At 40.5% G+C, this 11761-nt stretch overlaps 1 protein-coding gene across 1 annotated transcript in view; it reads right to left on the bottom strand.

Annotated features, from left to right (window-relative positions):
- LOC115948532 overlaps positions 1 to 10037 on the bottom strand; it is a 19733-nt gene extending 9696 nt beyond the window's left edge. The window contains exon 1 of the mRNA XM_031061716.1: positions 10025 to 10037. Within this exon, the coding sequence (XP_030917576.1) occupies positions 10025 to 10037 (13 nt within the window). The remainder of the gene's footprint in view (positions 1 to 10024) is intronic.
- Positions 10038 to 11761: the final 1724 nt, after the last annotated feature.

The following is an 11761-nucleotide window of genomic DNA, read 5'->3' as shown; positions in this document are numbered from 1 at the left end:
CTTGGCACTCCGCGTGGAAAGCCCCGCTCATCCGCGGGGAGGATATCCTTGAAAAAAAAAAAAAAAATCACTGCGTGCTGTGGAGTCGCTTTTTCAGAGGAGAGGGTTTAGCTTGAAAGCTGATGCGCTGCCCTTTCGCTCCCTCAGCTGCCCTTGGATGGGTTGTGGAAGGCGGGACTGCCAAGAGGGCTCTGTCTCCGGTCAAGGGTTACCCGAGGCTGTTGGCATGGGCTCAGAAGTGAAAGGTGGATGGTTTCTGCACAGTTTGTCGTCTACACCCTTTCTCTTCCTACCCTCCCAGTAAATGATTTTGTAGATTCCACAAAATGATTTTGCTCTCTTCCCCTGCAAAATCATTTTGTGGAATCTGAAAGGATTGAGAAAGAATAGTGGATGGCTCAGGAAGGTGTTTCAGCCTGGAAGACACCCAAATTCTGTAAGGCAAACATGTAGAAAGATGTGCTTTTCTGGTAAATTCAAAATGCAAAAATTTTCATGTGCAGTTCAAAAGGCTTGGTATAAAACAGGGTATTAAATATCTCAGTAGAGTCCCCTTCGCATCTCCTGCCCAAAAACTTTCTGAGTTTCGAGTTCAGCGAAACTCTTCCTGCTCTGCACGAGCACAGAGAGCTGATTCCATAACCCCTCTTTCTTCTCACAAGAGTGCTTTTCTAAGGGGAGATAGATAGTGAGGTGCGAATATTAAGGAGCAAATATGTGGAATGCTCAGGATGGTTTCCTCCCATTCTCTTGAACTGACATCGTGCTGCTTCCTTCCTGTGTGAGGAGGTCCTTCATCCCCTTTATTGTCTGTGAATTAGACTCTGCTTTAGATTGGCTATACATTTCTCATTTATTTTTCTTTGGAAAAGAATTTAGTCAATTCTTCTTCAGAAGTATTCTGTCAAGATTCAAGAGACAGGAGATTTTCCACGCCTTCAGCTTTGAGCTGATTGATTTCACTGATGATTATCCGTGACTACGATTTGGGCAAAGAACAGGGATCAGTATCAACACAAGGAGCTCCTGTGCTTGCTTGTTCCTTAAATGAGTGCCAGCTTGGATGTGATGTATTGTTCAGTTCTTTCATGGCTAAATTATCTAGTTCTTATTGTGTCTTAACTTGTCACTTTTCTGCTTGTTTTCATTTACTGTTTTGTTTTTTCTCTTCTGTCAAATATTGTCTGAAAACATCTCTGTGCATTTCAATTTGCCGGCATGTGTGACTCAGAAAATGCCACAGGACTCTTCTTATGGGGAGAGATTAGTACCTGGTGTAATGCAAGCAAATTTGTGACTATCTGTTCTATGGTCTGGTACTTAGAGACTTGCACTTTCAATAGTCAAATGTTTTGAAAAAGCTGCACTATGAAGCTCCAGTCTCACAAAACTGTGTCACCAAAATCAACTTTCCTTCTAGGCAAGTAGTTCTTCCAATTTCTTACAACAGTACATGTGTGTTCACAAAATGAGATCGTTTATGCAGATTGTCAGGGTGCAAAATATAAAGGAAATACTTCTTTAGCTTCTTTGTTTATGTTAGTTTTCTGGCTGAAGCATCAGGAAGACTGGTAATTGCTTCAATTTAATTTTTTTTCTTTAAATAACATAATTGATGGAAGAAGTCAGTATAGTAGCTTAATGCATTAATGGAAACATGACTGAAAGGTGATGCTGGAGTATTTTACAGAAGTTTTGCTCTTTTCTTCAGTAGTGGCAGGGTTTGATTTTTTTTTTTTAAGATGAAGTCTGATAAATGTATGGGAAACTTTTTATTCAAAGTGTCAAATAGATGGTGTGATCTGTACTTTGCCCCATATCGTGTGTTTAGATCCAGTCAATCCCTCTTATGTGACCTAACCCTGGACCATGGCATAAACTTGTGATAAAGATGTTATTTGATGTATTTGTATGTAAAATATTCAAACTTTGTCTGTAACTTTTATGTGTTTTAAAAATATCTTGAATCCCTTTTGTTTTCAAAGTGTTTCTTTTAGTGATTTAGGATTATTTTGGGGCTTCTTTCTGAAGAGATTACCTGCCAAAAGATCAAATTCGAGTGTTCAGAAGAATTCTGTGTTTTTTTAAAGGAAAACCAAACACCAACCAGTTGAAAAATTAAATGAAGGAATTTAAGATTGATTATGTGACTATTGTCTTAACAACCCATTTTAATCAAGAAATCATGAAAAGAGTCCTGAACACATAAAAGTCTATCCCAGCTGAGTCTTACCTTGTTTAAATGACTGGTGCCACTTTACTTGTTTTGCAAAACACAGTTAATGCCGAGTTGTAATAGAGACTTCTCCCTCTGGAGTGGAATTAAGCTGCAGCCTGTCTGGGGCTGTGGGTAAAACCTTTGGAGGCAGAATAAAACTGAAATATTTCTGTAGAATTTCCAAGACATTAGGTGTTCCACTTCACTTTCATACCGGGAGAATTTACAGAGCTGACTGTTTTATAGGGAGATATATTAGCTTTATTGTGTAAATAATTTGACTAAGTGAGATACCAAATAAGCAGCCCTTGGAAAGATGGAGTCCAATGCAGGTCTTTGCTGCAAATATGTGTAGTTTTCTTTTTCATGCTATTTTTGAAAATAACTTTTTAAACCATAAAAGAGAGTACTGGAAATTGTGTATCTAACAACTGAAAGGCACCAATAATTTTAGCTGTTTGTGTATGAACATATGTCACATTCAATACATTTCCTCAGGACAGTTTCTCTAAACAAGTTTAAATTTAGAGATCTTCCTGACATGGTCAGATTCATTCTTAGAAAAGCAGGCATTACATATTAACCTCTACCAGAAGATTGATATTGCTACACGAGAAATACATGATTGCAAAGCACATAATTTCTTGTTACGATTCAGTTCTCCAAAGACTAAGTATATCTGGGATTGTTGCTTTCTTTCTCCAGATGTTGCTTGTCAGCTTGAAAAGCTCTTTTGATCATGGCTTTAGATTTGACTTTAGGCTTCTTGCGAACTTAAAGTACCATTAGTATTATTGAATAACATTAGTTAAAAAGCCACAAATATTTTTATGTCATTTTGGAATAAAAAGTATGTGCCCCTATTGCCACAAACTGGTGGAGTTCAGAGAAGTATGACCACTGTTATGCTCTTATTTTTAAGAATAAATATGTCTGATAAATTTTTTATGACTAACTGGGGAAAGGTAGGGAGAAAAAGAGACATATTGGCCCCAATTCATTCCACTAAATAAATCTGAACCCACAAGAGAATCCCTACTTAGCTGGGATTCAGAGTTATGTTTATTGTGCACCCAAAACTCTCACTGATGCTCAGGTCTTGGAAGTTCTAATCTTCTGCTGTATTTGGGCTAGACCAAGGGACCTAATATTATCATGGCACTAAAACACCCACTTTTTATACATTATTTTTGGTACTTTTTGTGTACAAATCGTTTCCTCTGTCACTGAGGTGAGCACTGAAAAAAACCACATGAACTGACTGATAAACAGGTTTTAATGTGGAATTAGGTCTTATGTTCCTTCAAATGTAATGTATGGATCTCTTTTTCTTTGGTGAGAATTAGAGAAAAAAAACGTTTCTGGAAAACTATTAAGATAAGATTTGTGGGTGTGTGGGAAACTCACAGGAATGTTTTGTTATCAAGCTGCAGAATAGAAGGGGTAATTACTTTCTCTTCCTGTCTTGCTGTGTAGGATGATGCCAATAAAGATTTTTATCAAGAGCAATATGCCAAATAAGTGTGTTTTGAGAAACCACCACTAGGAAGGGGAGGTCTCCCAAGGGCAGCACGAGCAGTGTTGAGGAGATGGTGGCAATCAGGCTCCTCACTCCTGGCTGCCAGGGCACTGCCCCCAGCCCGGCTCATGAATCAGGCTTTGCCCCAGCCTCCCCAGAATGGTGTCTGCTGCTGCCTGGGGTGTGCCCGAAACCCAGCTGGGACTGTGCCCCTGGGTCACACTGTCAGCTCCAGCGGGACAGTCCTCCTCACCACGCCAGGTTTTGAGCTGATTCTTGCTTGTTTCAGTGCCTCAGATGAGGCTGAATGTGGGAGAAATGAATATTTCAGCCAGGAAAAATGATGAAAATCCTGTTCCTGCTTTAGAGAGGCACAGAAGAAAGAAGTGTTGGGTGTTGGTTTCTGTCAGTGCATATTCTTCTACTTTTCCTGCTTTAATAAGTGCCTTTTTAGGGAGGAGGGGAGATCTAGTAACAGCAATAATCACTGCAGGCATTAACCCATATTGAAATTATGTCCATTTCATTGTATTTCAGGGTTGTGAAATTTCGTTTGGGTTTGGTGTTGTGCTTTGAAGAGTTGCACTTTGGAATTATTTTCCAAAATTATAATAAAATATTTTTTATTATTTGAGTAAACCTATGTGTCTTAGTGGTCTTTTTACAATGTTATATATACAAGTACAAAAATGCATTTATTGAAGTTTTAAATTTTCTCCTCTCCTTCGATGCCCATTATTTGTTTTGAGAAAATGTGGTGAGCTGATTTCAGGCAAACTGACCCTGAAATAATACTCAATTTCTTCCAGTTTTTAGCTTTTCCTTTTTTTCCCTTTAATATGCTTTTAAATTTATTTTTTTAAAGAGAACTGGAAGTCTTCCTCCAGGTGGCTTTAAAGGCAGCCAGAAAATCACCCTGAAAAGTCACAGCAACTTAATTGGAGCCACTGTGGTAGGGAGTAAAATTAAATATCTCCAAATTTTTTTGAACCAGAAGACTACCTGAGGAATGAGTGTCAGGTCTAAAATCTTGGAAATATGATGCAGGTGCTAAAGGCTATTTTTATCCTTGCTTTGGATTAATGACTATCTGTGTTCGATTACAGTTCCAATGAAGGGTTTAGATCTGTTCCTAAATTAATTAAAAGACATTTTTTCTCCATCTGAAAGAGGTATTGGAGGGGAGGGTTTATTAGTTTTTCTTTGGTTTTTCCTGTAAAATCTTCTTTCTGATTAAATGTTTATTTTAGGAAGAAATATTCTGTGTCCTTCCTACATAACATAAAGCTGACTCCTTTATCACAGTGTGAAATCTTACTTAAGTATGATGAATTCTGTGAACTTCAGGGCTTTTTGATTTTTCTAATCATACCTTCCAGCCTTGATATGGTTTTACTTTATCAACTTTTACTTGATTTAAATCCATCCACTTGAAAAACCTTATGAGATGAACTCTTAACTATCAAGAAGCTGCATTTATTGCATGGTGGTAAACTATCCTGAAGAGGAATCCTGTTCTTAAAACTTAATTTTTAAATTAAATTCATTTTAATTTAATTTTTAATTAAATTAAAACTAATTTAACTTTAAAAAAACTCTATACAAATGGTTTGAATACAATGGTTTTAAATAGAGAACTCTTATTGTAAGTGTGGATTTTGTGGGCCTAATCCTGCAACCTGTGCCTGCTTAGCCCCAGTTTAACATACCTAGCTTAGATGCTTGTTTGTAAGCAAAAGATTAATTTGCAGATTTGAAACTTGAAGTTTGAGATTTCACCTTTGAAGAGTTGAATTATTTCTTACATTTATTTTGCTGCTATCTGGAGTTGCCCTGAAATAATTCCAAACATATTTCTATTTTTGAAGATTACAAATTATGTTGTAATAGTAGTGGAAACCATTACAAATGGGCCTTTCTTCCTTGAGTGTGTGATCTGTGTGTGGTTAGAGTGGGAGGGGGTGGTTAAGAAAAACTACAATTAAGATATGATCTAGTAATGCAGTTTGCCCAATAAGCATCACCTGGCAAATCAAAACAGTCAGTGCACGCTGAGACTTGAATTTCTTTTTTTAACAATGTATACTTATATATTACATGAAGATCTAGCCACAGTATTTCGTAAGAACAGTGTGCAGGTTCTGCGTTTTTTGTTTTATGTATCCATTTTAAAGGGCTGAATTTCAAACAGTGAATGGATATGTGTATGCTTGTTCTGAGATGTTTGGGGCTTTTATTGCCTTTGGTTTCTGTTGTTTCCCTCAGCAGAGATAACACCACCAGCTCTGAAAAATGACCTGAAATTATTCTAACCTACAGAAAATGGATCAAAAAAGTGAGTGCCAGTAGTAGATATTTTTTTTTGTTTTAAATTACGTTCACAAATTGTTCCCAAAATATTAAACAGTGACATCTTTCAGAATGATGATGAAGACTCAAGCTAAACATGACTGTTGAGACTCTCCATACCTTGCATCCACAATTACTACTGTCTAATTAATTGGTCTTTAATAGGCTGTTGTGATTTCAGAAACATATTCTCAAATGTCTCACCTTGTATTGAAGATTTGGGTCTCTTTCAAGGTATTAAAAAGGCATGTAATTATGAAGAAACAACACCAATAGGAGATGCAGCTAATAAAGGTTGGTATATTAATAGTAAAGGCTTCCTGACTTGGCAGTTCTTAACCCCTTCCTCTCTAGAAGTATTACAGAAATAAACTACACATCTCTTAGCTCTTATCCTTGGTTTATTTGTTGGAATTCTGGGCTGTATGGTTTTGGAAGGAAAAATAACTGACCTGTAATTTACAAATTATTCCACAGACAGAGTTCCATTTTTGCCACATGTTTCATTTGATGTGTTTTTATAGGGGCACTGAGAAGCTGTGGCATTTCCTCTGTGTGTCACACCCAGCGTTATCTGTTATCTTTCCTGACCCAGATGATACAATTTAGTGCCTTTTGTCTGTGTATGGCTAAGATTAGGGCAAGGCTGTGAGCAAGGCAGCTGAAGATGTGTTTAGGTAAGACTGTGTGACTGGGACATTTCAGGAGGTGAATGGGGGTTTCAGCAGGGACTTATGGATCTCTTTGGGAATGCTAGTCCACCACTGGCGACCTGGGCCCCTAAATCAGGATGGTTTGTGGTGGAACTGCAGTATCTTCCACAGAGACAGAGCCTTGCAGATACTGTGACATCATACACACTGCCTTGAGCTGCTTCTGAAGAACACCCTGGCAAGAGATCCTGTGCCACAGTGTTTGCACGTTTATGTTGTGATCCCTTAAGGGGCTTCTGGCACAGCAAATGCAGCCTTACTTGGGGCACTCCCGGGAAAAATACCAGTCTCAAATCCATGGGACATTCTTCTTGCACATATCCTGCCCCAGCTTAATATTCCTGTGCCCTGCTCTGTTTTTTTTGAATGCAAATACTTTACCCAGTGGTGGTCATAACACAGTTTGTGAACCTGGACAAGAGTCCTCCCCAGTGCCAGTTGGTGAATAAACTAGCACCTTTGCTTCCATGGATTTGGACTGAGGTGTTCAGGAGATGTAAGGACTGCTTCCACTAGTTGCAGATCTGGGACACAAGCTCAAATTGCTATCCCCTCCATTTCCCTGGCATGTAAGCCTCTCCTCAGTGGGAATCAGAGCTCACTGTTACTGTTTGGCAGGTAGAAGAATGGGAACTTCCTTGGTTTGTGTGCTTTTAGGAAGAGAGTTTCTATGTGAGTCTAGGAGATGGATGCAAAGAAAGTAACAAATTTTCTGATTCTTATAAAAGAATCAAAGAAATTTTTACTGTTGTATAAACCGAGACACCTCGGCTTGTTAGCACTTGGAGATAGAGAATGGATCCAGAAGAAGTTGCACACAGGGTCTCAGTATGGAGATAGCCAGGCCAGGTCAGCAGAGGCATTGACCAACCTCCTCTAGTGGAAGGTGTCCCTGCCCACAGCAGGGAGGTTGGAAAAAGATGATCTTTAAGGTCCCTTCCCAACCCAAACTATTGCGTGCACTCTATTGGTCCCACAGCAGCCAAGGACCCTGAAGCCCTGCTCCTGCTGCCTCACCCTAACTGAGTAAAATAGCAGAAACAAGACAGTGCTATCTAAATGGGTCACAAAACAGTTTAAAAGCCAAGTTTGTCTCACCAGAAGTGTTTCAGTTGATACAGTGGAGCATATGAAACTGTGAAGACAACATTATACAAGAGTTTGGACTGGAATACCAGAAGTACATTCCTTTGATGCTGGATTGCATAAAGAACAACATGAGGACATGATGGTGCATGGGCATCACCGTCATCACCCCCAGTAAGACTCCATCTCCCAGGGTCTGACTTCTCTTGGGCTGGGTTCTCAGTGCACTTTGGCATGTGGCTATTAGTGTGTACACAGCTTACCAAGAGCTACTCGGTGCATGGGAAATGCTAGGGATCACCAGCTTTTCCATTTTTCTCCTTCAAAGATTATCAGTCTCTTCCTATTCTGCCCTTCCTGATCACTGTTTGGAGTCAATGTGTGGCACAAGGCTGTAACAAGTCAAGTCACAAGTGTCTTCTGGTCATCTAGAAGCCACCTGAGGAAGGATTCTGGAATAACTTTTAACCAGGTTAAAAGTGAACCAGAAGCTTAAGCTCCTGGAAAACTGCCTCTCCCTCATTCTGTCTGTGGATGCCATGGGACAGAGAGAGAGAAACACAAGCGTTTCTCACAGCAGCTTGTGAGAATTTTCAGGGAGTTGTAAGGATGTAATAACTTGTTAGCGTAAACAATCTGCAGGTCGTGTTTTCTCCTTTGTCTCTCTGTTCTTCTCAAGGATGGAGTACGAGAAAGGTGTTTTTGTTAACTAGCCAATCAAACAGAATGTATTGTATCACTCTATAAAAACCACGTGGTTCATTAGAATAAAGCCTTCTTTGCTCTTTCTACAATACTGCCTCCCACCTATTCCTGTGTCATTCTCAACACAAGAGTGACACTGTCAAAAGACCTTTTTGGCCATTCACCTGTGAAGAAGCCCTCCATTGTCAGTAACTTCTGCCTTGGCAAATTACCTAAGAGTCTGTCAAGAAAACTTACATCCTACAGTGACCTTTCAAGCTTGTCTACATCCCAGATGGAGATCTACCCAGGCATTGAGCAGAAATCGCTGTCAGAAATTGATCAGAACAAGACAGGACAGCTTAGGGAGGGGGAACTGGAGGACATCCTTCTCCTCCTTGCCTGGGGAGGTGCTTCCAACATAAGCCTCAGAAAGTGATCAAGACATTTTCCACAAGGCACATCTATAGAAAATTCAATGGGATGCCAGCTTCCCTCCCTTGGATGTCTGGATTCAGTGGGATACCTGCCTCTCAGATCCTTCTGGTGACAATGAAGTCTATTCTTTGCCCTTTTCTAGAAGTACTTCAAAAAGATGCCAGGTCCAGAAATTTTAGAAGTGCTCAGGATTGTCAAGATTGGAGTTACCCCTACCAAGCCCTGGAGCACAGCTTGGGTGAGTGGCTTAGGTAGCACCAGGAGGATTATCCAAAGACAAGGCAGTGCCAGACCAGCTGGTAAGAAAGTTGTCAAATACTCAGGGATTCCTTCCCTCCCTTTTCATTCCCGTACCCAGGGTGTGCACCAGGGATGGATGGCTTGGTGTGCCAGCCTGAGAGGGCTGAAAGGGAACTGGCTCCATGGGAATGATAGAATGTCCCATGTTCACAGGGATGTGACAACCTCCCCTTCCCAGATTTTCTGCACAATTTGTGGGCATGGGGGAGTAGAAGGCTATGGCATTTTGCTTTTTGCTCCAAAAACACTTTGTGAGAATACTTTTTTGGTTATTTTGCCTTACCACAGACATGAATTGAAGATTATAAATAAGGCAGATTCATATTTCTTTTAAAATAATGTTTAAAAGAAGAGCAAGGAGGTAAAGTGTACATGGTTTTTCTGGTGCAACATTAATATTAAAAAGTTGGAAATCTCCTTTGGAAAAGCTTAAGGGCTAGCCTGTTTTTTTCCATTATCAGTTGTCCTCACTCCATAGAGAGCCTGCCAGAATGAAATCGGTCTGGTGATAACTCCTTCTTCAGAGATAGCCCAAAACACAGATGTGAGTCTGGTTATCATGGCAGGAGATGGGCTGATGGCTGGGTGGCATGGAGGTGGGGTTGGTTCATGACTTTCCTGGGCTGGCTGCCCCAGGGGTAGGGGATGAATCTCTGTGGCCTGGGCCATGTGTGCCTGTCAGGGACTGAAGCAGTGCTCAGCACCTTGATCTCTTACAATGTGTTGGCATCGCTGCGCTCAAAGGAAACAAAGAAAGAAGTTGTTTGAGAATAAAATGACAAAGCCAAAGTGTGCAGTGTCAGCCACAGCCAGCTCCCACATAGGCTTCTCCTTGTTACATCTCCACAGTTGGTTGTTCCTGTCTGAACAGGGGCACCAAATAAAAGGGAGGAGGAGAAGGGGAAGGAGTGGGTGGTCTGGAAATGGCTTTCACCTTTCAGGCAGGCAGCTCTCTGCACGATGCTCTGGGTGTGGGACAGGCTGTGGTTGTGCCACATGTGAAACCCTGCCACGTGCCGCATGGCAATCAGACAGAGTCAGCAGCTAAACAAACCCGTGAGCCAGGGGAGAAACGTGCCCGGAGCACGGCAGGCTGGAAGGGCAGCGTGTATGAGGGTGCAGTGGCTGCTGTGCAGGTTTCTGTGCCTCACAGGGACTTCTGGAGCAAGGCTGTGAGCTAAGCACTCTGAAAAAGCTTGAGGTGCAATCAGGAATGCAGGATACTTTAGCCGCAAGAGAAGGAAGTTGCTAATATGTTGCCTTGCTTAGGAGGAGAGATCTGCCTCTTGGTGCTCTCCGCAGTGCTTGTGCTTTTAAAAATTAAGTTGTCCATTTCTTACTATTTGAAAACACTTTTGGAAGTGACAACTGCGATTGACATACAGGTTTCAGTTTTCAATATCTCTGTAAAAAATGCTGAAGAATTAGGAGAGTAAAAAATTTGCACAAGTGCAATAAAAGTGAATAAAGTATGTTTCTCTAAGTCAGATGTCTTTATCTTCTATAATTACCAGGATATCTCAAGTGTCATCCTTTAGTAGTATCTTCACCAAAAAAGGTTGAACATCTTTTTTTTTCCAAGGGTACTTTGAGGGGAGGAATTAGACTGGAAGAGAGCTTTTAAGCTGGAACACCCCCTGAACCCCCCCCCACCCCCGATTATTTTTAACATTAGTTATATGTAAAATTACTGATCCAAGATCTTTTTGGCTTCTGGTTTCTTCTTATGTCCCTTTACCTTTAAGCTGAATAAAGAGGTCTGTTCCCACCCTGAAAATACCATTGATAGATTATTTTAGGAAAATTTAAGTAAAAACAGGCTGGTTGACTTCTGAAAGGAGAAGCCAGAAGAAAAAAATGAAAAATACTTGCTAGGATGGAACTTGTTCACTCTAGCTGCCCACAGGTAGGAGAAAATTGGCATACCTCACACAAAACATTTCTAACGTTCCAGTTAAAACTTGAAATGATCTGTCATCTGTAGTAAATATTTGTTCTGGCTTTTGCAGGTATCTGTCAGTGCTGGCTGGGTCTGCCTGTGTGTGCCAAAGTTAAAGGGTGGCCTTCCTTCCCTTGCTGTTTCAGGGTGCTTACAGTAAGGTGGGAGAGAAGGACCTGCTTTGGAGCAGCGTGGAAATTAGTGGCAAAAGCTTTATGGAAAGTGTTTCATTGTTCAGTGGAGTTAGGGCCAAAATAGAAGGTGTTGCATACAGTGGAAACATTTGCATGCTGTTTCTTATGTAATTTATTATTTGTTTTGTCCTTTATCAACAAGTGATTTGATTCCCTATCCTCCTTTTCAATAACCAATGAAGACTTTGTTTGCTTTCCCCTTTCTGTGTCACCTGTGAGACAGTTTTTTTGCCCTTGAATACAGGTTGCCCATGAATACAGATTTGCCCATGGATGCAGATTGATTTCAGAGGTACATGTTTCTGAGTAAGATGTGCAAAA

The sequence above is a fragment of the Geospiza fortis genome, unplaced genomic scaffold, assembly GCF_000277835.1.
Source record: "Geospiza fortis unplaced genomic scaffold, GeoFor_1.0 scaffold25, whole genome shotgun sequence".
NCBI lineage: Eukaryota > Metazoa > Chordata > Aves > Passeriformes > Thraupidae > Geospiza > Geospiza fortis.
The sequence above is the reverse complement of the archived record's forward strand: the minus strand, read 5'-3'. Positions and strand labels throughout refer to the sequence as shown.